At 40.6% G+C, this 26,128-nt stretch overlaps 3 protein-coding genes across 4 annotated transcripts; all 3 read right to left on the bottom strand.

Moving 5' to 3' along the window:
* Nucleotides 1-366: 366 nt before the first annotated feature.
* On the bottom strand, nt 367-12,716 carry mtdha (metadherin a). Of its 2 annotated transcripts, none has more exons than XM_049603154.1 (12): nt 12,291-12,716; nt 11,343-11,441; nt 11,000-11,111; nt 8,637-8,804; nt 8,446-8,496; nt 7,513-7,692; nt 6,571-6,651; nt 6,328-6,405; nt 5,861-5,988; nt 5,442-5,552; nt 5,188-5,287; nt 367-5,102 (listed from the first exon to the last, which is right to left on the bottom strand). In XM_049603154.1, the coding sequence occupies exons 1-12, from the start codon at nt 12,636-12,638 to the stop codon at nt 5,035-5,037; spliced, it is 1,524 nt and encodes a 507-aa protein (XP_049459111.1). In that variant the 5' UTR covers nt 12,639-12,716; the 3' UTR covers nt 367-5,034. The 2 variants fall into 2 exon arrangements, with proteins under 2 accessions (XP_049459111.1, XP_049459112.1); XM_049603155.1 differs by having other exon boundaries at nt 6,571-6,648; nt 12,291-12,715.
* Nucleotides 12,717-13,206: 490 nt separating this feature from the next.
* rrm2b (ribonucleotide reductase M2 b) lies at nt 13,207-18,082 on the bottom strand. The gene is made up of 9 exons (XM_049603157.1): nt 17,909-18,082; nt 16,677-16,841; nt 16,265-16,381; nt 15,951-16,084; nt 15,380-15,474; nt 15,124-15,257; nt 14,534-14,638; nt 14,309-14,422; nt 13,207-13,839 (listed from the first exon to the last, which is right to left on the bottom strand). Exons 1-9 carry the CDS (start codon nt 17,954-17,956, stop codon nt 13,687-13,689), a joined length of 1,065 nt encoding a protein of 354 aa, XP_049459114.1. The 5' UTR covers nt 17,957-18,082; the 3' UTR covers nt 13,207-13,686.
* A 181-nt stretch (nt 18,083-18,263) lies between these two features.
* Nucleotides 18,264-24,509, bottom strand: LOC125905258 (nuclear transport factor 2-like). Its single transcript, XM_049603159.1, has 5 exons — nt 24,431-24,509; nt 23,172-23,292; nt 21,398-21,469; nt 21,112-21,210; nt 18,264-18,572 (listed from the first exon to the last, which is right to left on the bottom strand). The coding sequence occupies exons 2-5, from the start codon at nt 23,274-23,276 to the stop codon at nt 18,456-18,458; spliced, it is 393 nt and encodes a 130-aa protein (XP_049459116.1). The 5' UTR covers nt 23,277-23,292; nt 24,431-24,509; the 3' UTR covers nt 18,264-18,455.
* Between the last annotated feature and the right edge of the window lie 1,619 nt (nt 24,510-26,128).

Here is a 26,128-nt window from a genome sequence, read left to right on the forward strand (position 1 = left end):
CGCTCCTTACTTTCTCGAAAAGATTTTCAATGTCATCTCAATGTCACACGTCACAACTTCTCCTTTAGTGAGACTTGGTCACATTAAACAGACTGGAACAAGTGTAAGGTACCCAATGCTGTATTTCTCTTTGTAGCCTGTTTGGAGTCTGCTGGCTGCAGATCGCTCTCTCAGTAAAGGACAGTTTCAATTTTTTTCCCCCACAAGTCACTTAGGCACAAAACACGGGGAAAGGGTACAGGTTAAAAAAAATAGCAGTGTTAATCTTTAAGTATCAAGCCTTATATAACTAACTAACTAAATTATAATACTGCAAACAATAGTTTTAGTAAGCTTTAAGGGAAAAAATGCATTTCTATGACAATGTGATATCAAGCAATTCTCATTTATTTTTACCAAACAAACATAGAAATATCATTTGTATCTCCTCAATAAACAAAATCATTCACATAACCATGTCCTAGAGACAAGTATATAAATACATAGATTGGATCCATTTTAATCATCAGTAGAAATTAAACAAAAAAAAGAAGGGCGTCTGAAAACACAGCGACATGGTATTGATTTGTTCTATCAGCTCTACTAAAATCTATGCATCACCACCAGCTGATCAACACCTTGATGCACACAGGCTCTTTGACTACCATCAGCAGAGTCCTGTTAATGTCCGCTAAACTGGATGCCCACAGAAAAGCTGCAATTTGTCTCATTAAAAAAGCTATTACAGTATATACACTGAGTGGTACTCCTGAACAAAGTACTAACAGTTAAAGCGAGAGATCGTTCATTTCATTTCATGTACACAAGTACTGTTATCAAAGTCATGCAAGATGAAATTAAGTTCTGACATCAAAACTTGCAAGAGGTCGGAAACTATAAAAAAGGATGCCAATGCACTTTCTCTACAACTACAGGTTAAGGCAGTGGAATTCAATTCCTTTTATATGTATGTGTGTGTGTGTGTGTGTGTGTGTGTGTGTGTCTTGTTTAAAACCAACTTTGATGTGGACTTAAAGCTGATCCATGTTATACCTCTGTATGTCTTCATTCTCAATTTATGTCAAGAAAAAAAAAATCCTCATCATAGAACCTGACGTTAGGTTCAACAAAGCAAAACAAAAATAAAAACCAACACATTTCACATTCTGCAAAAAGGTAGTAAAAAACAATTCGTCGACATGAAAAGGAACTCAATACAGCCTTTTGCACAGTGCAATCACAGAACTGGAAAAAGCCCTTACAATCTGTACATATGGCATGGCTTTTTCTAGTACAAAAACTGGAAGAATTAAAAAAAATAATAATAAAAGGATATGAGTGCAGAAGGGACCATTAAGTCTCTAGGAAATAAACGCACAGTCTAATCAGTTAACACACTCAGAATGATAAAAGTAGATGGACAATACTTAATAGTACTACTGCTTTCTGGGATAATCCCACAACTCCTTTACTTCACATTACAGTGCCTCCTGGTGGTTGATATCAGTTACTGTGCTTTCTACATGAGTTCTCTACAGTCCTCAGTGTGTATCCAGAATCAGTTTACAATGTCCAAATTTCAAATTTAGCATCATCTTTGAAGAAAGGATCTGATCTGATCCATAACTGATGAATCAGTACCGTTCCAGATGTCATTACAGTTTCAACAAACTCTGGCTAAATACACTACATCACTGGGTATGTTTACATGCACACAAACTTTTGACTTTTATTTCCAAAACGACAATATTCTGAATGTGACAGGGGTCACACAAACAGCATATTCTGTTTGAATACATCCTGAATTAAAACTTTTTTCAGAGTAAAGCATTTTCCAATTACAGCCTTGATCACACGGAAAATGATTGAGCAGCTGGAGGCACCTTTTTGTAATTGTTTTAAATGAGAATGACGCTGAAAGTGAGCTCACATTAGGTTGACATCGTGTCATCGCCATCTCAGAGGACCTTCCCTCTCTATTCATCTGATTGGGCAGTGGGGCGAAAACACCAGTGACATTTGCTTGCTGTTTCTGCGTTGTGACGGGATGGGATGATTCACAGCAACAAGTTTACAGTTGGTATACAATGGAGGAGAAACTGATGGTAGCGGTTGCTGGTTGTCAAACTGCCCCCGAGTCATCCTAAATACGCCTGGAAATGGCCATCATCGAGGCGAAGCTCCTGGACCAAGTAGTGGTACTCTCCATGACCCGACCTCTTTTTTAGGGCCTAATGTACCCACACAGATGTCTGTTTCCCTGTGCCGAACAAACTATTTGCTGACAGCCCCTCACCCTCAACCAAAGCTACAGCAAGTACCCTCTGCCTGAACAATTTAGTAACAACCTACTAATTACTGTGAAATAAATAACATTAATAAATTCACGGTAGATTGATCACACAACAAGGTTACGATAAGGAGATGATGGTGTGGTTGCCTGGCATTCGTTAGTAGCATTCAATTAAAATCATCCCGTGTGATTGGGGCCTAAGCATTCTTGGAACCCATTGGCTGTATTTGGCGTCTGACTTCCGGGAGACGGCAATACAGCCTCTGGGTGCAGACCCCCGTTTTTTTGGCATTCCGGTTTGATTTGGGCGGAGGAGGCGAATTTCTGTTTCCGACTTCCGTTTACATATAAGTAAATATACTGAACAGTTGCGATGGATTCAGAGTTTGCAGTGACGCCAATTATGTTCCGTCTCGTTAGTTCACCGCACAGACCGTTAAACCTGGCAACAACTACAGCTGGCTCAAATGTGATTGGTCAATATCACGCGGACTACAAACAGCCTACAACCGGAAACCAGGGCTCTTCCGCTCTTCTTCCAGAGGCAAGATCTCCGGGGTTTGCCTACAGACTCTACATTCACTGAATGTAGAGTCTGTATATAGAGACTAGGGCCTAAGACACGTGGGATGTGCTGGTATTATTCAGGTTTCAGGAGCATTCTTCAAAGATGTATACATCGCATTCTGAATGTGCGTCTCAATCAGGGATTTTACACAGCCCCTTGTCTGTTGAAGGTCAACTCTGTGCACTGTAATGGATGCGTTGTACACAAACCAACAGTTAGTAAGGCTGTGGGGTAGAGATACACGCCCACGAGAAAAGCCCACATTTCTGGTCGGAAAGAAAAACACACCTACTTTTAAACTCTATGAAAGGCTTGGATATCAATAGGTTTTTTTGATATGTGCAAATGCTTAATGTTTCAAGAAGGTGGTTAAAGGATTCAAAGAGGAAGGCTGTGTTTGCAGCGTCAAGCAAGTCTATTACTGGTGAAAAACCAGAAAAAGTGGCTATTAGTGAAAGTTTTGTTTCTATTAGCCATGTAAACACCTTTGTAGGAACATTGTCTTTTTCGGGATAAGGGCAAAACCCAGAATATTATGTGCATGTAAACATAGTGAGTGTCTTGCTATGCCTCTCCGCACAGCTCTGAAGCTCAGGTTAATAGTGCATGTAACCATATTTTGGCAAAACAACAACTGTTTGGAACATGCTACCACACGTGTGGATGGTGAAGAGGTGGGGTACATTACAGGAGTGGTTGTGGAGAAGTTTCTATGGCCTGCTGTGAAACAACCTGGTAACAGCTGCCAATCTTTATTAAGGAGCTTGTATAAACTACACAGGCTACAGGCAATAAGTGTTTAAACACAAAGGATAGATTTTTTTAAGATTTTACTTTAAATTAAAGGATAGGCAAACCTGTCCTAACAGCACTCACATGTAACTTTGTTTAAAGAGTCACAGTCGGTTGCTGTGAACACTTCTCCTGTGCGTACTGGCTGTGCAGTCACACCTTCGTCGGGCCTAATTATGGTTGGTAAAAGTAGTAGAAGAGAGTTCGTTCAGATATGTTTTGCAGCTTGCCTAAGGTGATGCTGAAAGTGAGCTCACATTAGGTTGACATCGTGTCATTGCCACCTCAGAGGACCTGCCTCTCTATTTATCTGACTGGGCAGTGGGGCAAAAACACCAGTGACGTTTGGAGCTTTTTCCACTCTGTATTGAAATTATTTCAACTCAAGGCATTCAGGGCACTCCTGCGAAAACACGAGGTGCACAGAGCCTAAAATTGTGAGGCGCTAAGCAACACAAAAGCGGTGAGCAAAACACTTCGCCCTCACTGAAAACCATCACAAAAAGCCACCCCTGGCTGCTAAAACGTGCTTTGTCTGATCAGGGCCTTACTGTGCACAAATGCCACCTAACGTACAGCCAAAACTAATACGAGGCTTCAGCAGTCTGAGAACAGCCAAATCAAACCTTGGTCCTGGCAGTCACGTGTAGGTTTATTATCAGAGTTTTGTCATGGCAACAAACCTCTATGTGACTGCCAGGATGTATCCCTCACACCTAACCAAGAAAACACAAGGAGAGAATTTTGTACTGTGCCTCATATTAGCTTGAGATAAACTTGAGTGCATTTTTGTCTCCAATTTCTTACATTGTAGTTGCACTATGAGGGTATGACATCATGGCCAGGACGAATGAAGACGTGGTTATGTGAGTGTTTAACTACTGTATCCTGATTGGAAACCAGCTCTCACATGCAGCTTGCTCCCACACATTTCATTATTGATATAGAGGCAGAAGCATGGCAAACAAAACAAAGTGCAGTATTCTGAGGAACAAAAATGTATGCTTCTCATGTAAATTTTCATATAATAAAAAATAAAACCCATTTTATATTTTTGGGTTAACAATTACAAACACCTGGAGGGGGGAAAAAAAACAACTTTTGATGCCATGAAAAATAATCACATGAACATGTACCTCCACTGCGAGGCCACCTCCCCTGAAACTCCGCTCTGGTTGCAGTGTAGCAAATAGTGCAAATTAGTTAAGACTGCAGTCCACAGGACCACATTTCATCTCTATATTTAGCCAAGCAGGTGATATCCACCGCTAGCTTTCTTTTTGTTTCGGTAACTCATAAACTGTTTGTGTATCTCAGAAAGAAACTCTGTACCTGGTAATTATTGCATGTGACACGTTTTACAATCATTTGCATATGCTTTGTGTGAACCTGTGATGCGACTTCATGTTTCCCTTTGGGCCTTTTTCTTCTGGGAGTGCTTCGGAGGCTCCGCAGTCTGCTCAGACTTCTCTGCAAGATAAAAAAGAAGGATAAGAAATAAATCTACTTCCTCACTGTGAGTGAATATAAAAGAGTTTGAGCTGTGGAAACCTACTCTGAGAGGTTGATATGCTGGGATTCTGCTTTTTGGTGGCCGGCACAGGAGGCTCTTGGGGTTTAGGTGTTGTATTGACCAGTGGCACTGTGCTCACCATCTACAATCAAAGAAATTAAACGACGTTACAAAACAGGAAAAACGCATCATTATTTGATGTTGACATGTACAAATAAATAGCATAAATACATTATAACAGTTTTATACTTTTGTGGACAATATTAATCTGACAGCTTGATGGTTTTGTTTCTTACCTGAGCCTCAGCTGCAGCCTCCTCTTTTGTTTTCTTCTTCTTTTTCCTCTTCTTTTTGGATTTGGCTGCTCCATCGGAGGGGTCGTCAGTGTCCTTCTCGTCCTCTAATACCTGTCATCATAGAAACAGACATATGGGTTATTTAGAGATCAGGATCACTGGGTCCATGGCAGAAGGAAATCAATAGGTACTCTGTGGAACAGACACTACAAGACTGTATGAATCACAGAAAAGAATGGAAGTGGACTGTTTAACATAGCTTTTGTGCTGCTTCCTTAATTCTGTGCCAAAAAACAAGTCAGATCCAGAATGTAATCCAGAATGTAAAAGCTATCTCAAGGACTTTTAAGCCTTACATAGGGATAAGTTAGAGACACATAATTAGCCATGTGGACGATTTGACAGAGTTTCAGTGATACCTTGTTGGGGACAGGCTGTTCCTTCACTGGAGGTGCTGGTGTCACCACCACAGGGGGCTCTTCGTAGTTTTCCCAGGGCACTTCAGGAGCACTCCAGTCAGAGCTAGGGTCTACTGGTGCCATCCCATCTAAAATAATCCACATCAACAGGACAGCAGTTAGACAATACATTAGTCTCTCATCATGTCTCAGAACACCTCAGCAAGTGGTTTGAGTGATCGGATCACAGTGTCTTGGTGGTCGTTTACACTTGTATTTAGTGCTGTCCACTTGTGATCTGAACACCCAAGACACATTTTAAAACCTAGTGTAAACAGGGGGTAGGTATGAATATTTTTTTCTGTGCGTGTATTTGATTTACAGACTTGGGAATCATCACAAAATCATTGTCAGCTTTGTTCCTATTTTTCATGATCTGCTCTTATTTAGAGAGCTCTGTGTGTGGAACTGGTTGCTGAAATACTCACTGAATCCAGACCATTCGTTATCAACGTCAACATCAGGCCGCCTCGCCCACTGAAGCTCCATTGTATTTGATATTGGGTCTACAAAAACAAAGGGTGATTGAGAGATGGGGAGGGATAAAAAAAAGAAGAAGCAAATTGGTCAGTGTGGGGGAGATAAAATCGCAATTCTTCAATTACACATTCTGGAAGTCGAGTCTGGTTTATGACTGGGTGATAAAGCTGATGGGTAATCACAATACCAACCTGTGGTGTTCAGTCCCAGCATGGAGAAGGTGACGGGGTTGAGGTCAGTCTTTATCCGGCCATCAATGCCACTCCATGCTGCTGGCCAGAGCACACAGAGACACATTGTGATTATACGGCCTATTTAAAAAATATATTTGAACTACTTATGTCTACACTCAGAGTCGATGGAGATATCAACAACTACCTTTTTTCCTAGAACTGGTGTGCAGTCATTCATTCAATTACAGTATAAATACACCTTCCACAGTCTTAAAAACTGGTTTAATTACTGTAAACATAAGGCCTGTATCAGGTTTTATCACAGATTATTTGATTATTTTTTTCATTGCGCCCAATGTCGGTGCTTGACATCCAAGTTCTTTGGGAGAAAAAACAACACAAACAAACAAACAAACAAAAAAAACCCCTCAACAATGCATGTCTTATGAAAGTAGATATTATTTTGGATGTCAATGTTGAGCATCAGCTGATTTAAATCTAGACTTTCAATGATTTCAACTCCAGCTAACTCAGCCACTCAAATTCATTTTTCTCTTGCAATACCACTTTTGCCCAGTAGGTGGCTCAGTTTGACAGTAAACATTACTATGAGCTCAGTGAAATTAAAAAATCCCTCTTAATGTGATTATTTTCTTTTATTTACATGTTAGCAGTCAAAATGGCAGTGCTTTATTGTTACTGTAGCTAGTCTTGAAAATCCTGAAATAGCTCTATGGACACAAATGGTCCTGTATGATGAAATATCTGATCATACTGCTAATGTAAGTAGTTAAAATTTGGACTGTTCAGTCCCTAAGGAATAAAAAGGACTACAAACCCCACACCATAACTACTATCAAACACCTTTCTTGTTTCATTTCAGTCCAATGTGCTTTGTTATACTGCACTACAGATATTTATTTTTGTGGTGTAAAAGGTCTACCCAGGTCGAGGTGGTACCTTGTGTTTCTTGTCCCCAAGACTGAGGCTTAGAGGGGGGCCTGTAATGTGTAGCCGTGGAGATGGCACTCCACTTGGTCCCCTCCATGGAACCCATCTGACGTGGGATCTTCACAGGCAAGTTGACATGGGTCCAACCTCCACCATTAACGGATGGCTCCTCTCTCCACCTGGAGGACACTGTGGGGGAACATTTGGGGGAAGACAGGGAGTCACACTGGCAGTTTTGTCAAAAAGTGACAATCTTGAGTCTAGCAGATTCTGTATTTGAGAGTTATAGAGAAACGTCTGTATTTTTCAGCAGCTGCAGCAGTGTAACAGGCTGCACTCCCTAGGGGCAATTGTGCACTGCCAATTTATGTCCTTTTAAAGTTCCTGTTTTTGCTACTGACAGCCTAAGATTGCTGTTAGACCGATAATATTCCAGAAAAGATCCCTAGAGAGCAATAAAACGTTTTTCTGTACCTTTTGCTGGTCTGTTTGTTACTGTCAGCAAGTCATGCTTAAGGAGAAGTCTTATGAATTCTTCTGAGAGGTGATTTGTTGCAGGAAAAACAATAGTGGTTACACTAGTTAGAAAGGGAGAGGGGAGTGCTGAGAAGAATTTGTAGTGTTGGAGTACAGAAAGCATATCTTCCTCTTATCTGAAAGATTTTCAATGTCATGGCTGAATATTTAACTGATTTTGACAATGTGCTCACCTCTCTGAGACTTCTCCTCTAGCAAGACTTGGTCAGTAAAAGGTGAGGAAACACATTTCATTTCTCTGTAGGGTCCTTTCCATAATGTTTTCAGACACTTATATCCTCCATCTCATCTTAATATGAGACAAAGCATTACTCAGGAATATAAGGAAAATAAAGAAAGAAAAGGGAGCTATTTAATAGCTTTCCTATCTCAGTCACAATAACAAAGGTTTAGCTGTATCCTTACCAGCTCCAGTGGCTGTCTCCCCCTTTCCAGTAGTTCTTGAATGCAGGGACTCTGTATCAATATAGACAAAAAGTGCACTTGAGTAACTTGTAATATTACCTTATAATTCTTGTTTATATCAAGGTGCTATATATATGCTTAGTCCTGTCAACACCATATGTTAACTACATGTTCATCACACTCATGAATACCCTGATTTCCTCTGTTCTTCTTTGTGTTGACAGGTGCTGTGGCCACAGGTGCCTCCACGTTGCTCTTGGGAGTCTCCAGCCCTCCAGGGCCACCAGAGTCCTCGGGGCCCTTGTCCTTCCTGCGTTGCTGTCTCTTCTCTCGGTTACTGACTTTGGTCTCCCATGCACCTGGTGGACATAAACGGAATAAAAAAAACAACACCACCAAATAGTTAGTTGACTTGCCATGTGCAAGGTAATAATAAGTAAGTATTTTGATGATTGACTGTGGATAAAGTTTGGTTGTTTATTTAATCAAGAGGCTAGCTACAACATGAAGACTTTAACAGTAGTGACTGAGGCTTAACAAATCCACAGAAGGTGCAGTAAATTGTACACTGAACAAAAATATAAACGCACCACTTTTGTTTTTGCTCCCATTTTTCATGAGCTGAACTCAAAGATCTAAAACATTTTCTATCCACACTAAAGACCATTTCCTCACAAATATTGTTCACAAATCTGTCTAAATCTGTGTTAGTGAGCACTTCTCCTTTGCCGAGATAATCCATCCCACCTCAGAGGTGTGGCATATCAAGATGCTGATTAGACAGCATGAATATTGCACAGGTGTGCCTTAGGCTGGCTACAATAAAAGGTCACTCTGAAATGTGCAGTTTTGCTTTATTGGGGTCAGAAAACCAGTCAGTATCTGGTGTGACCACCATTTGCCTCACGCAGTGCAACGCATCTCCTTCGCATAGAGTTGATCAGGTTGTTGATTGTGGCCTGTGGAATGTTGGTCCACTCCTCTTCAATGGCTGCGTGAAGTTGCTGGATATTGGCAGGAACTGGAACATGCTGTCATATACGCCGATCCAGAGCATCCCAAACATGCTCAATGGGTGACATGTCCGGTGAGTATGCTGGCCATGCAAGAACTGGGATGTTTTCAGCTTCCAGGAATTGTGTACAGATCCTTGCAACATGGGGCCGTGCATTATCATGCTGCAACATGAGGTGATGGTCGTGGATAAATGGCACAACAATGGGCTTCAGGATCTCGTCACGATATCTCTGTGCATTCAAAATGCCATCAATAAAATGCACCTGTGTTCGTTGTCCATAACATACGCCTGCCCATACCATAACCCCACCGCCACCATGGGCCACTCGATCCACAGCGTTGACATCAGCAAACCGCCCACACGACACCTCACATGCTGTCTGCCATCTGCCCTGAACAGTGAAAACTGGGATTCATCCATGAAGAGAACACCTCTCCAACGTGCCAGACACCATCGAATGTGAGCATTTGCCCACTCAAGTTGGTTACGACAACGAACTGCAGTCAGGTCGAGACCCCGATGAGGACGACGAGCATGCAGATGAGCTTCCCTGAGACGGTTTCTGACAGTTTGTGCAGAAATTCTTTGGTTATGCAAACCGATTGTTGCAGCAGCTGTCCGGGTGGCTGGTCTCAGACGATCTTGGAGGTGAACATGCTGGATGTGGAGGTCCTGGGCTGGTGTGGTTACACGTGGTCTGTGGTTGTGAGGCCGGTTGGATGTACTGCCAAACTGTCTGAAACGCCTTTGGAGATGGCTTATGGTAGAGAAATGAACATTCAATTCACAGGCAACAGCTCTGGTGGACATTCCTGCAATCAGCATGCCAATTGCACGCTCCCTCAAAACTTGCGACATCTGTGGCATTGTGCGGTGTGATAAAACTGCACATTTCAGAGTGGCCTTTTATTGTAGCCAGCCTAAGGCACACCTGTGCAATATTCATGCTGTCTAATCAGCATCTTGATATGCCACACCTGTGAGGTGGGATGGATTATCTCGGCAAAGGAGAAGTGCTCACTAACACAGATTTAGACAGATTTGTGAACAATATTTGTGAGGAAATGGTCTTTAGTGTGGATAGAAAATGTTTAAGATCTTTGAGTTCAGCTCATGAAAAATGGGAGCAAAAACAAAAGTGGTGCGTTTATATTTTTGTTCAGTGTATATACTGAAGACATGAGCAGCATGTACTGGCTAAAACTAAACACTTAGTTTTAAATCAAAATTGAACTGTGCAGAGTTTGCATATTTTCCCCATGTCAGCGTGGGTTTTCTCCAGGTACTCCAGCTTCCTCCCACAGTCCAAAGACATGCAGGTTAATTGGTGACTATAAATTAGCTGTAGGTGTGAATGTGAGCCTGAATGGTCGTCTGTCTCTGTGTCAACCCTGCGATAGACTGGCGACCTGCCTGCTGGTACCTCTTGCCCAGTGTCAGCTGGGATACGCTCCAGCCCCCCCGCAACCCTCAAGAGGATAAGCGGTTGCAGTGGGTGGATGTTGTGAAATTTCCCCTACAACAGTTTAGTCTTACCATCATCAGGTTCTTTTCCGTCATTTGTAGACACATGTTGGACTGGTTTCACATCTGTCTTGTTTTTTTTCTTGTTCTTTTTCACCTGCAATGGGGCCTGTCCCTCATGCACCTGTGGAGAGTGACATCAAAGTGATTTTAAAGAAAGTATGAGGTAACAAAGGGTTACACTCACTGCAGTCCTGTGAGGCCATGCTTCACTGGCAAAATGTAGGAGGAGTCACAATGTGGTTTCATTTTATCAAAAACAAAAGTGTCTTTAACATAACTGAGAAATACTCAAGAAAAACTTGTGGCTGCCCTGCCCATTCGGGTCCCCATAACTGTGGATGCTGAAACATACCTTCTCGGTTTTAATCTGCTGGGCAAGTTTGGAAACTACTTCCGTCACTTTGACTTCCTCCTGAGCAACAGCCACGGGTTGTCCATTGGATTGAGTGTTCTGGGGGAGAAACACAGACATAACATAAACATGCTTATTGTCAAACATGCTTACCTAAAATCTGTAAACCCATCTTTTATTTACAGATTAATCTACCAACTAATTTCAAGATGGATCCTTATAATGTAGTGAGTTTGTATGCTTCACAAACTGCTGCATAAACATACATTTTTAAAAGAAAATATCAATTTAGCTACACATCTAAATCTAAAAACCGGATCCATTTTGGTTGGTAATTTTACATGCTTAATTACACCTGACTACAAAGACATGGCTGTGGATTGATGAGCTAATGTAGTCCAGTCGAACTTATGTTTCTGCTATATTGACGTTACTGATTGAATAACGGCAGCAAATGTGTAAAAACACGCTAAATTACTTTATAGATACAGTTTATTAATGGGACATGAAGGCGGTATGCTTCGGTTATCTTATGGTTTCGTTTTACCTAACGTTAGCTAGCATGAATTATCATTTGCTAGAGGCTAATCAAGTGGCTAACGTTTTACACATATTAAGCTAGCTGGCATGATCTAAACGAGATACCGTGATTCAGTGTATCTTTAGCTAACTGGTTTATTTTTGTCAAAGCAATTGGGTCACACGACTGTCCCTGGGTAGCTTTATATTGTGTAAACAAAGTGGGCTGTGATGCTATCGTTAGCTAATTCATGGTGTATGAGAAAGCGAAGTTGGCTACCTAACGGCTAACTCAACTTTATTGAGAATAACAATGGGGATACCTGTGTTTAATTAGCTAACGGCTAACTGACGCTAACTGATTTAACACTGTTTAGCGACAGCGCTCTTGTTTTGATTCACCGTGATTCAACCACTCGGCAACGTTACCTTTTCAGTCGCTTTCTTTTTGTTCCTCTTTTTCTGTTCTTCTGGTTTGGCAGCTTTGGCAAAACTGGCCTTGCCAGGCTCACCGTTGCCTTGAGTGACCGGGGAGCCCCGCTTTTTCCCGACAAACGCACCGCCACAGACGGCGGCCCAGGACAGACACAGGAGCATCAGCAGACCCGCCGCGGCCGTGGACAGGACGACCCACGTCGGGTACACATCAGGTTTCAGACCCAAATCCACCCCGAACTGAGCCCGAACATATCCTTGTCCCGAAGACAGGAGCTCCTTCAAACGGATGGAGAGCAGCTCGGCTTTTTCCAGCGCAAAACCTCGCAGGTCCCCAGCCATCTTTTTTCAAAATGCGAAAACACAAGCTAGTTGTTAGCTATCATTGCCAGCATCCGTATGCCAACGGAGGAGTGGCTAATCTAATCTGACTGTGTCAAGTGTCAGTAAAACTACAATGCACAACACGGCTTTATTCTGACCGCTCTATAGATGTAAATCATGTCATTAAACCATATTTATAACTAGTAACTCATATTCTGAAATACAAATATATTTAATCACCAACTATTTTGACAATCGATTCATCGTTTCAGTCATTTTTTCGTTGGTTTCAGCCTCTTAAATGCAATAATTTTGTTTTTCTTGGTCATTTATGATAGTAAATTAAGGTTTTGGTTGGGAAAAAGAAGCAATCTGAAGACATCACTTTGGGCTCTGTGAAATTGTGAGCATTTCTCACTTTTTAAATGATATTTTATGGACTAAATGATTGGTCGTAAAACTAACCGGCTGATTAATCAGTAACAAAATGAATTGTTAGTTGCAGCCCTATTTGAAAATGAAGCTGCTGAACAATTCTCTCTGATAGCTGCATCACAAGCACTACTTAATTACAACAAAGAAAATGTCATTTTAAAAAAACATTTTATTGTACATTAAAAATGACAAAAAAAGTTAAAACAATCAACCATAGAAGCCAGCTGCCAGATCTGCGGACTCAATAAAATATATTCTAAATATTAACCATTTTCAAATGTCCAGTGAGATGCAGAATAATCTCTCCCATTACCTCACTCACCAAAATTGAGGTCATATGCCTGCCTTAAGGTATGTTGAGGTAAAGAGTAGACATGAGCAGGGCTTGAACGATCCATGTGTTATATACTCTACTTGAGGCTGCTTAACTCCAGGTGTGATTCTCAATCCCTATTACCAAAAGTTATACATGCCTGCTGAAACAGTGCGGCTTTATTTAATCTAAAACCATTCATTTGTCCTTTGTAATACTATGATAGTATTGTGACAAGACTTGAGCATGGCTCTATGTCAGTAACTGCTTAAACAAAAATAAATAAATAGGTCTAATGTACGAAATGTCATCCAAGTTTCAGAAGTCTGCATCCAGAGTGAATTCATAGTCCATCGTACTTGACATAACCCCGAATCTCTGGTACTCTGCAACTCGTTTTTCAAAGAAGTTGGTTTTCCCCTCGAGTGAAATGGACTCCATGAAGTCAAAGGGATTTTCAGCTTGGTATACCTTTGATTAGAGGAGAGAGAGAGGGAGAGAGAAAAGGGTTACTTGTGGAGTGTCGGAGATACTGGTCATAGAGATGTCTGCCTTCTCTAAAATATAGTGGAATTAGGTGACACTCAGCTTGGGGTACTCAAAGCGCAGAAAAAAATAATTTGAAAAACTTAACAGCAATGTCTCTTTCCAGAAATCATGACCCAGTTACTCAAGATAATCCACAGACCTTGTTGTGAGCAGTTTCAGTTTGTTTCTGCCAACCTCACCACTGCGCAGAAGGAAGCGTGCACCTACTGCTAGCTCACCCAGCACCATGAAGCTAGCTAATATCACAGCTCAGCCAAGGAGGACGCCACTAATGTTTACATCTTAAACTGTCACAAGCACAAACCTCTCGTCCATGAGTAGATGTATGAAAGCCAGAGAAGACGATGCCCTCCACACTGTTTTGTCATTGTACCTTTTAAATGATAGTTACCTTGGCCAGTCCGAGGTCAGAGAGAAGCCGGTCGGCCACAAACTCAATGTATTGCTTCATCAGACAACTGTTGATTCCAATGAGATCCACTGGTAAGGCCTCTGTCAAAAACTCCTGCAACACCAAACATGATATGTAAAAAACAAACAAACAAATTAAAAACATGCAACGCAATTTATAAATGTGTGGTCTGGATTGAGCATATTTCCTCCAACACTAGCTGACCTGCTCAATGCTAACAGCTTTGGTGATGATGTCCTTGACCCGGTCCTCTGATGGTTTCTTCACCAGGTAGCTGTACAGCAGGCAGGCGAAGGTACAGTGCAGGCCCTAGGAAACACATAAATATATATACATAAGAGTAGATGATATGAAACCAGAAAAAATAAGCCATTTACTGCGTTGATGTGCAAACTGTGACCATATTTGCCACCTAAACTGACCGAAGACCACCATGACTACTCTGAACATTTTTAAACAGCACAGTGTGAATGGTAGCAGTCACATCAGAGGAGTGGCACATGCAAACAGTAATCCAGAACACTAAGCTTAAAGTTAGTTGAATGGCCTGAAATGGCAGGAAGGACTTGCACAGCCTATGCAAAAGCAATGCCTAAGATTTCTGTGTTGTATTATTTAATGTGCTGCAAGAACAAGAAGTCCTGGATAACTTCACCCCTGACCTGACTCTGATTTCTCATTTGTAGCCTGAGATCATACACAACTCCTCTTCCCACCTTTTTCCCCAGCTACACCTTAAATTGATCCTTTTAACAGATGAAACCACGTCTTTTTTGTGTGTGAACTCATCTCACCTCATCCCTGCTAATCAGCTCATTGGAGTAGGTGAGGCCAGGCATTAGTCCTCTCTTCTTGAGCCAATAGATGGCTGCAAACGAGCCAGAGAAGAAGATGCCCTCCACTGCTGCAAAAGCCACAATGCGCTCCGCTGAAAGCAAAAAGTGTTAAGACTGCTATTAACTACAGGTAAATAGGAAGCTCCTCTAGACAACACTTTCTCATTATTATGTGATGTACAATATGATGTTTTGAATATCGTATCTTTCATACCAAATGTGGATTTGCTGTCATTTATCCACTGGAGGGCCCAGTCTGCTTTTCTTTTGACACAAGGCATGGTCTGAATGGCATTAAATAAGTAGTCCCTGAAACACACGATAAATACAAAATGACCTTCATTACTAGCTATAAACACAGAGCATCAGCATAGCGAATACAGTAACTAGAAAAAGCATTGACTGCCTTGCAGGTTTTTTTTTTTTTTTTTAAAATTTACGGATACCCAAAAGTGAATTGAACTTGATGCATTAAAAAAAAAAAAAAAAAAAAAAAAATCATTTAGCTTTTGTGAACTGCCAGTTGACGCAGAGGCCGTTAAACTGTTGCCTTGTCTGTTGGTACATGAAAGCTGCTGTAGCTGGAAATGCATCAGAAATCAACCACAATGTGGAGCAGACTCAGCCTGCGACGAACAGGTGCAAGTCTTACAGTTTGTCTGAATCTTCAGAAGATTGGATGAGAGCCAAACATGTCTGTGTGTGGATATGCAGTTGCTCCAAAGGCATTGAGGCACATAATCTTTACCATCTAATCATCGCCACTGAGCATCAGAGGAACTAACCTCTCCTTCAGGTCCCTGATGTAGGTGTTGATGAGCATGCTGTACATCTCTGAATGAACAGTCTCTATGAGGATCTGGAAGCTGTAGAAGGAGCGTGCTTCAGGGACCTGCACCTCCTGGCAGAACCTCTGCACCTGATGGATATGACAGAAACACAAATATGAAGAAAAAATAACGTCAATACCCTGTCACATTATTTTAAAGTATCATCTGCTTTCAATCTTTTAGTGTCTGTTGTAGGTTGATCTAGAAATGATCATCTCTTCAGCATACAATCCACAAAACATCTGTTACAGCTGAGTGAAATCCCTCACCAGGTTCTCATTGACGATGCCGTCACTTGCAGCAAAGAAGGCTAGGACATGTGAGATGAAGTGTTTCTCCTCAGGCTTTAAGCGGTCCCAGTGTACCAAATCTTTGGATAGATCAACCTGAAAGACACAACATCAACAGACATTGAAAACATATAATCATGTTGGTCTTGTGTTTACCCAGTTGTCCTCGTTAGATTTAGAAAAGTCATTAAATATGAAGTAGTGTGACATCAATCATTTCTTAAGAGACATTAAAAATTGAACCCAAGGATAGTAGGACAGTTGAACATAATGAGACTGTTAAGTTAGTGTTTTTATCAAAATGCATTTGATCAGTAAAACTTCCTAATAAGCCAGCTGGTGAAACACTCAAATGACAAGATTTACTTGGCACAGTAGAACTGATACCCACCTCCTCCACGGTCCAGAAAGAGGCCTGTGCCTGCTTGTACATCTTCCAGATGTCGGGGTACTGGATGGGGAAGACGACAAACCGCCTGGGGTTTTCTCGAAGCAAAGGTTCTTCCTCTGTCTCTGAACCATTTTGCCAGTCTGGGTCTTTATCCTTGAGGCCATTCTGCAAAGAACAAGAGCAGAGTAAGCGACTTAACAGCAAGTTAACACATTCTCACCTCATATTTGGTATGGTATCTGGCTTGTATTTCGATCGCTAAATTCGATCAGTAGAAGTAATGTTACTATCATTAGGGACTGTTCTTTACAGATGTTCTTTATCTGAAGCTACAAATACTTTTTGTTGAGCCTCCCTGAGTGACTTGGGGAAAATGCATGACCTTCCCTTCACTATAAATGAGTTAACGCAAATAGTTTATTTTGGCAAAATCTTAAATGAGACATGTAAAATGCTTTAGATGAAATATCATTATTTACAGTTTAGATTCAGTTATGTTGTTCCTCCCACATAATGTGTTCAAGGACCATCAGAAATGTCACAATCCAACATTTTCTGTTATTATAGACTCTGCCTGCACTTGGAAGACACGTGCTACAGCCATTTTAAGTTGTATGCCCTTCACTTAAGACAAAATAAAAAACACAAGTCACTCATTAAAGCTTATACAGTCATTTGACATGCCTCCTCTGCTCCTCTTTAATGCACCACCTCCACCTCTCTCATACGTAACGAACAGTTTCTTACAGGTTTTGGAGTTTGCTAGACAAACCGACTCAAGGGTTTGTGTTTATAATTATGAAATAGGCCACCGCGCCTGCGCACTGTGTCCAACAACATCCACAACATACTACACAAAGGACATGTCGTTACATATTCAGTCTCAGATTTTCTAGTTACTTTACCCAATGGAAGTCTGTTATTGCCAACACTTACATTGTCCCTTCTCTCGACGATTGTCGTATATCCGACAACCCCCCAACGTTACACCGTCACTGACAGTTAAGCTAGCTAGCTTACATGAGCAGCTGAGGCCAGTTTTGTAACAGCTAACGTTAATAAATATGTCGAAAACCTGCCTAAATTCATAAAGCAAAGACTTTAATTTGACAAACTCATACGCCTCCAGTTATCCGGAGGTGTACAGCAGAGTAACGCAAACTTACGTATATTACTGGTTATTTTAACGTTACGTCCCTTAAGGATACAGTTCATAGTAGTTTACTGCTTACCGACTCTTTAAGACGATCAGGCTGCCGACATATATTCATTAAATCCATTTCCTGAGGTTATTTTTCCACCGTCGGTGTCATTAGGAGAGCTGAATGTAGCTCCTCCAGCTCCGTGCCATAACCTTGTGTGGATGCAAATGTAGCTTTGTTGGCTGAGCCCTTTAAACTGGCACCCACTCACAGAAGGTGCAGCGCCCCCAGTGCTCATACACATGATAGGAAACCACGTCATTGGCATAGTAAAATAGAAACCCCCCCCACCCCAAATCACTTTGACTAAACTTTTAATTTCCTGCTGCGACCTACTCACTGTTAGTCATGGGTGACATGAAGAAACAGAAAAACTGAGCCAGTATTTCAATGATGAACTCTTTTATTGGACAGGAATGTAATATAACACATCTTTCATACAATGAGCATGCATGTAGATGCATTGTGAACATGGTGGAAGTCTGCATGTAATCCCTTGTGTTTTCAATGACAGCATGGCCATAGTAGGCCTTTCTGAGCAGGATGTTAATCTGTGCGAACCAACAGGTTCAGATGGCTACACTGGTATGTTGTGTACCCCCAACCGGAACACGTCGTTTGTGCAGGCCCACGAGCAGTTTACGGACTTCAGCATAAACACTTGGTGAAAGGCCATAGGTTGATCTTCATCTGCCTGTTGAAGAAAAGGTTACAGAGGTATTTGTGAGTACAATGATGACATACGGTAATGTTGACTAAAGCAGAAATGCATCACACATACATTACACAGGCCTATTTTTCTGTCATGTACTTTATTTACTATTCATGCAATATTCAGAAACAGATTAAGAAAGACGATTGATTTATAAGAAAAACTGCAATCAGATACAGCAAGTGTGTAATAACAGTGGGACAAAAGGTGGTAACACCTGGGGTTGATAACATGAAGCAAGATTGGTGGGTTAACCAGCCATCTTTGGGCTACAGGATTCTGTCAGAGACCAGCGTACTGACTTCACATTAAGGTGACAAGAGATACAGAATAATAAATATTTTATAGGTCAGTAGAATCATTCAGCTTCTAAAAAACAGAGGGATAGTTTACCACACTAAGTACACAATGACGATCATAGCTGCATTTTAGGGTGTTTTCACATATAGTCCTATTTTAACAAACCAAACTCAGTCCTCTTAAAGTAGACCAAAGGTGGACCAACAGACAAGGGACTCAGTTCTTTTTGTGTTCACCTTCAGCTCTGATGGGGACTCAGCCCTCTTCTGTTCACACCATAGCCTATGTATATGTATATGTATATGTGTATATATATATATATATATATATATATATATATTTAGTTTTGTTTTTACTTTGATGTGGCACTGCAGTGTGGTTATCAAGCCACTCACTTTCAGATTAACTTAAAACTGGAGGAAACCCTTAGCGTTTCTGTGTGCTGTAGACTGTTGCCATTTGATGTATCCTACATTCCACATCTGGAGATGTGCAGTATCTTCCGTGGACCAAGCTACTCCTCATCCTGCGTCCTTGCAAGTGTTACAGGCTGACGTGGTTTTGTCTGTTTTTTCAAGCATCCCAGTGCAATAGTGTGTGATCTAGAAGGCTAAATACAATGTTGGAGAGCAAAGCGAACTTGGAGCACTTTGTGTTCACAGTTCACAGGTTAAGTGAACCAAACTCAGACCACCTCGTTCGGTTCGTATCAGAGGGGTCTGAGTGTTCGCAAATGCGCAAAAAATGTTGAGTCACAGCTCTGAGTCCACTCAGAGGGCTGAAAAGGACCAAGTGTGAAAACACCCTTAGTTACAGTGTCTTTCATCCTAACAGTGTTGGTGCTTTACACCCTTATTCCATCACGAAGCACATAATCACTCTGCACTAAAGACATGTATAATAAATCCCATGTTTATTTATAGCCTCAGCCTCACTTTAATATTTGGACATTGTTGCTAATGTTACTTACTCTCCTCTGGTTATGTGATTGTATACATTTTACTTTTGATGGTGGTTTGACCAAATTTAATCACACTTTACATTAACCCATTTGTGCCCAAAGACTACATTTGTAAGATAGGGAAAATGCATATTTGATCTGTTTGGTCTAAAGTCTTGAAATCTGGTACGTAGGGTTGGGTCGGTTCTCAGTAATACCAATTAGGTCCGGTACTCCGTCTTGGACCGGGTTTTATTTTTTGAGACTGACCGGACCGCATACTTGGGCAGAACGTACGCGGAGTGGACGCCGCGGAGGTCCGCCTGGTAAAAGTGGACGTCCGCAAGCCCTGTGCGCGCAAAGCACGACCACGCGGAGCAAGCAGGAGAGAGAGGGGGGTGGGGCGGGGACTGAGCTAGGAGGTGCGAGTGCGCATGCGCCTCTACTGTAGCCTGGAGTTTGTTTAATAGTGACGGGAAGTCGATAATGGCGGACAATTTAGTCTCGACGAAATCAAAGAATGCGTCACTATGGCAACACTATGGCAACACAAGGAGGCATCCCTTGTTTGCACTAATTGAGTAAGCTGCAAAATTTATTTGTAAGGAATAAAAGAAACAACTTGTTACTGTCACTCTGTTGCCCTAAGGTCGTTTTTGATTTTAAATGAGTCAATTGCGCCCCCATGTGGCGAAAATCCGGTATTACCGACTTGATGTGTTTTTTTTGTTTTGTTTTGTTTTGTTTTTTTTTAAACAAAAACTGGACCGTTTTTTTTTCCTCATACCGACCCAACCCTACTGGTACGGACATTCTTTGTGCAAGTATCTAACGATACACCTTTGAAAAATCACACTTTTATCAATAGTCAAAGTCAGGATTTAAAAACAAAAAGGAAAATCTCTAACATTATGTTATCTGTTAAAATGTCTTCTATATGAATTTTTTTTCCACACTGCATGTGTTCATATCTGTGATACTTCACAGATAATAAATACATAATAAACATATATATAAAAAAACAGTCCAATGTGCCCAAAGACTAAATACAGTATGATAAGAAAAACAGAAGCTGGATTTAAAAAAACAAAACAAACAAACAAAAAAAAAACAAAACAGCGCTAACAGAGCCAGCTGACAACCAGCTTTAAGATCCAGGTCCATCAATATTAGGTTCAGTGAATTTAGGTAACCCAAAGATAGCCAGACTGATCTGAATTCGCTCTGTGATACAGACCCCAAGTGCAGGCCCAAAGTTTTCAACAAAATGTACCATCTTACCTGTAACTGCCCAAACACCATGATGAGGATACAACCATCTACCGTGGGCTGGCAGTCTTGTTCTGTGATGATGTGCTTAATTCGCTTGAAAGGCAAACTCTGTGGATTGAAAACAACAAAATTTATAAATGGAATGTACAATAATACATGGCCACACACACAGGGAGCTGCCAGTGAACAGCTCCGCTCCTTCTTCCCCTTAGAAAATAACCTGTTGGAAATCTACATTTTCAACATTTTTTTGTGGACTAGGATTGATGCAAATGGAGCAAGAAGAGATACTTACTGCTAATTTGCTAGTGATCGCATCTCTCCCCTGAAAAGGGGATCCTTCCCATGTCAAACAGGCCTCAGGAGACTAAGAGAAAAAAAATGTTTACATCAAATACATGCACACCACATGTTGTTAAGAGTATCTGCATATTTCTATCACCAGTACTGCAGCAAAAGAAATGGACAAACTAGACGTTTAGTCTTGTTATTAATAGTTTATTTAGCTTAAAAAGTGTAAGCATTTTCTCAGCACATGGAGGACCACTTGATCCGCCAGTTTAATTCTAACAACTCGATGGCCATAGTACTTTTTCGAGCGCTACCATAAGGCTTGACAAAGTTCACATCACGCCTTATACAACTCACTGGATAGTTTCAGACAGCCACTATATTTGTCATTCTTCAACTACTTGTCACTGAATTTGCTTTACCCATGGCTGAGCCTGCATTGCCTGCTTGCAGCACCATGTTCTTGTTTTTTCTTTGCCCTTTTCCCTGCCCCACCCCTTCAATTGGAAGCTGGATAAACACGTTCTTCTTCAAGGTTAAAATGTGGATCACAGCCACACAAGGTGTAATAGTGCCACCCATGTACATACGAGCAAATATGTGTTGGAGGATGAAGAAATGGTCTATGCTGTGCGATATAAAAATAACAGTAAAATAAAACAGAAATACTTAACAAAAAATATACATTAATTCTGCCTCAGACTGTTGCACAGTATACTGGTACCAACGGTAGACAGCGGTACTAAAACACCACGGTACATATGATACCATAATGTTAGAGTACCGTAGTACCACGGTACCTCACGTTTTAACTACTGTGGGATAAGTTCAAAGTCCATTCGCAAGAGGGTGAGTGTCCATGCGCTTTCCAATAATGGTGCGCACTGGCCACCTGGCACTCAATATGCTGCTGTAGTGGTTTGTTTTCCAGTGACATTTCAGGTATTAGCTGAGCTATTGAGTATCTTTGAGCAGTGAAAATTACAATTTATTTCTTTTTACTTGTAGGCTAGATTTGTTTATATATGCTACAGTGATTTGTTTTCCACAGAGCTCTATGGCGCGAGCATTTTACTCGCATTTGCGACTAAAATTAGTTTTGTGCAAGCAAAAGAAATCATTCAGGGGCATGCTGTACGAGTAGCCTACAGATTTCAACCAGCAGCAATAACTTCCTCATCGTTGGTGTCATAAGTACCTGAACAGCCGAGCCGTGGCAGCATACAGGTATGTGATGTGTCAGAGGAGAGACGAGCTGTTCACATTTCTCTCTTTGTGGCAGGTAACGGTCCACAAACCTCACCGCACTTACGGGACTGTTCTTAACTTATCAGGGGAAGAGCGTGGCTGGTTGATTTTTATTTTATTTATTTATTTATTTTATTTTGATCCCCCCTATGTTAATCACTTATTGATACTGTTTTTGAAGTATGAATAAGTCAATAAGTAATTTATTCCATTGAAATATCATTGATGTACTATAGAAAAGTGATTCATCTTTTTATAAATGACAAATGGCACATCTGCCTCATTTTTGCTGTGGTATCCTGATACTACTCAGAACCGTGATACTTTCACTGGTATCGTACCATGGGTCCCAATTTTGGTACCGTGACAACACTACCTCAGACCAAATTTAATGCCTCCCCTCCAACAATTCTAGACATTTTTAGACCTTGACTATTAAATACTAAATTCAAAACATTTTAGGATCCACGGGGACCCTGGTTGATGTTTAACAAACAGGCAATAATAAAACACACACTGTACAAACTTACATAGAGGTTACCCAGTGCTGTCCTGTTGGTATTGTCAAACTGGTTGTAATATTCTTGGACAAAGCCTTCTCCAATCTTCTGCCATATTTCTTTCTCACAAGCCATCTGTGGAGCTTTGTATCTGTAAAAGAGGTGTATCTGGTTATTAGCGATCAGTAAAAGTTGCAGCGGACTGCAAGCTGTTCACTGAACTCGTTCAATACTTTGAGAACACATTCTCTAAAATAACACTCGCTTAGTTGCAGATTTATTTAATGAGAATCCACCACCTTGCATGATCTCTCGTTTCTCTACATTCACGACACTACCAAAATTAAAGATTACAGGACAGGTAGGATGGCTGCGTTGAGATATCTGGACTAAAATGGAGGCCTGACACAATGCAATATGACTTCATAATTGTGGGAAAATACACAGACTGTGGACACTTTCACTTTTGCTCATACAGATATTAGATATTGTTATATCTTTATTTTGTACTCTCAACGTAAGATTTAAAGGAGTGTGACATTTTTTGTTCCTACTGTTTTCTTCTATTTCTATTTTTGAAGTGTTTAACATAATAATTGTAGTTTCACCTTTAACACAAAACAGAAAAAGTAAATGAAAATGGTAGTTCAATACAAGGCCTTATCAAAATCTTTCCCCCTCCAGATATTTCATTAATGAGCCCCAAATCTTTTTAAACATTGTTGTGTTTCCTTTTTACTATACATGCAAGTTTCTCCAAAGCCAGACATCACAACAACCCATCAGCCCAACTTGGCTTGCTTGGTCTATCAAGAGATTCTTAGCTTCAAGTTTAGCTTCAAGTTAACGGGATAAATCCATCTTCTTATTGTAAATGGGAAGCATCCGAAAATACACATATTAGGGCATAGCTAGTGGAAGCTCCTCTTTTGTGGCAATAGGTAAAGTTACTGTTGTCTCCTCTCATTCACATTCCTCCTGCATGGCTGAGCACTCCCAAAGGCATTTCATACATAACTCATGGAGTAAAACTGGGACCAGCGTTAAGGAGAAAACTACACCCAAACCGTGTCCACCATTCAACATAGCGAGCTATCCTCACGAGCCACCCAGTAGCGGCTAACGTTAGCACAAAGATTTGCTCTACCCGGAACCGCTGCATTGACCGTTAACTCTATCTTCGCTGTATTCGTCTCGACAAAACCGCGTTGCTACAACAGGGCAAGCTGTTGTTGAGAAGCACTCGGCTTAAAAACAGTACTTTACCGTGTGTGTAAGTTTTGGCTTACTTTTTTTAAATTAGCGGGCGAGCCAGCGTGCAGCTACACAGACCCAAGCGAGGATGACGGGGTTCCCGCTTCCTCCGAGTTATGACAAATCAATGACGTAGCATGCAGCTGACCAATCAAAACGAGGAGATGGAATCTTTGCCCTGAGGTAAGGCTGTCAGGAGTTCTTCGTTGTGTGTTCCCGTAGTTGATGGATGACCATAATAATAGCAATAATAGTGGTTGAATTGAATAAATTAATCATAATATAACCAACAGCAAAAGGTCACAAGTATTAGATAAATAAAATACTAAATATAAACACCAATAATATCAATATCAATATCAATATCAAATACCCAGTTCCACACAAAACAAAATAAATCCACCACAAAATAATGAATAACCTTTAACCTTGCAATGAACTTTTAAGACTAAGATTTGTTTTTGAGAACAATGTTTGCATTTTCTGCAACAGAACAGATCTCTTTATTTCCTGCTCTCACACGCAGTTATTCTGGAAACACTTTAGAGAATAGTTGAGTAGGAAACCACAATGATGGCTGTATTAATCATAAGGGTATTCTAAGATAAAAAATTGGACCTGATGATCATTGCTTTATTTATGTTAGCCAAATGTTTAATTCACAAAGCTAAATGTATTAAAACCCCACCCATCTTTATTGACTACTACAATGAAATTCAAGTTTACACCAAGTCCCTTAAATTAATAAACTCCAAATGTGCAAAATACCTCTATAGATTAATCGGTAATGAATAAATATTATAAATTGCTTATTCAGCCTCATTATATCTTTTATTTTTGTCTACATTATGTTCAATAATGATTCATTTATGCTTAATTTAAAGTTTATTATGCTTTATTTATTCTGTTTTGTGCCTTTTTTGTTTTGTTTGTTGTCTTTGTGTTTTGTATCTGTGGTGTTCTGTTCACTGCATCCTGGAAGATGATGATATGATACTTGATATGTGTCTTATGTTTGTACTTTACCTGATTGAATGATTAAATAAAACAGTTAAGAAAAAGAGAAACTGCAAAAAGGCATTTTGTTTTATCTCCATCATGACAGATATATGAGTGAGAGGGTCAAAGTCCAGGCCGTAATGTTATGAGGAAGTAGTATGTCCTGATTGTGTGCACACTGCATGCAACAGTATGTACATTTTAAGGGCAGATGCAGTGCCTACTAAAAGTAAAAAGAAAAAGTATGCGGTTTGGAACGCATACTAAAATAACTGTACTATGCAGTGGAAACATGGCAAATAATGACCACCTCCAGCAAAATCAATACCATGTACACCATAGACATATATACATATATGTAGGCCTATGTATATATGTCTATGATGTACACATGGTTGGCAGTCCTGATAGAGGCGGGACTTAATTGCACACCAAAGAGATGCCTGAAAAACTAAACTCAGGGCGTAAAGTTCAGTAACACCTTAAAGGTGCAGTGTGTATGTTGGGGGGTATATGTGCAATATAATATTTTCATTGCTGTATAATCACATGGAAATAAGAATCCTTGTGTATTTTTTACCTTAGAATGAGCTGTTTATATTTACATTGGGGGCGGGTCCTCTTCAGAGTAGGGTCGCGGTATACCAGTTTTAAGGTATACCATGAAATGAAAATTGACAGTTATACTGTGTACATTTGCATATCTACCATATTGAAAAGAAATTCAAGTGGAT

The sequence above is a fragment of the Epinephelus fuscoguttatus genome, linkage group LG17 (genome assembly GCF_011397635.1).
Source record: "Epinephelus fuscoguttatus linkage group LG17, E.fuscoguttatus.final_Chr_v1".
Classification (NCBI taxonomy): Eukaryota; Metazoa; Chordata; class Actinopteri; order Perciformes; family Serranidae; genus Epinephelus; species Epinephelus fuscoguttatus.

Excerpts from the sequence above, each read along its gene's own strand:
- rrm2b (XM_049603157.1), bottom strand. The coding sequence starts at position 17,956 with ATGGATTTAATGAATATATGTCGGCAGCCTGATCGTCTTAAAGAGTCG. Across the intron at positions 16,085-16,264 it reads GCATCGTCAATGAGAACCTG|GTGCAGAGGTTCTGCCAGGA; the intron begins GTGAGGGATTTC and ends CATATCCATCAG. Across the intron at positions 13,840-14,308 it reads CTGACCTCGGACTGGCCAAG|GTATACCAAGCTGAAAATCC; the intron begins GTAACTATCATT and ends CTCTAATCAAAG.
- mtdha (XM_049603154.1), bottom strand. The coding sequence starts at position 12,638 with ATGGCTGGGGACCTGCGAGGTTTTGCGCTGGAAAAAGCCGAGCTGCTC. Across the intron at positions 11,442-12,290 it reads AAAAGAAAGCGACTGAAAAG|AACACTCAATCCAATGGACA; the intron begins GTAACGTTGCCG and ends TTTCTCCCCCAG. Across the intron at positions 5,553-5,860 it reads AACAGCCTGTCCCCAACAAG|GTATTAGAGGACGAGAAGGA; the intron begins GTATCACTGAAA and ends CTATGATGACAG.
- LOC125905258 (XM_049603159.1), bottom strand. The coding sequence starts at position 23,276 with ATGGCTTGTGAGAAAGAAATATGGCAGAAGATTGGAGAAGGCTTTGTC. Across the intron at positions 21,470-23,171 it reads CAGCACTGGGTAACCTCTAT|TCTCCTGAGGCCTGTTTGAC; the intron begins GTAAGTTTGTAC and ends TTTTTCTCTTAG. Across the intron at positions 18,573-21,111 it reads TGGTGTTTGGGCAGTTACAG|GCAGATGAAGATCAACCTAT; the intron begins GTAAGATGGTAC and ends TTTCTTCAACAG.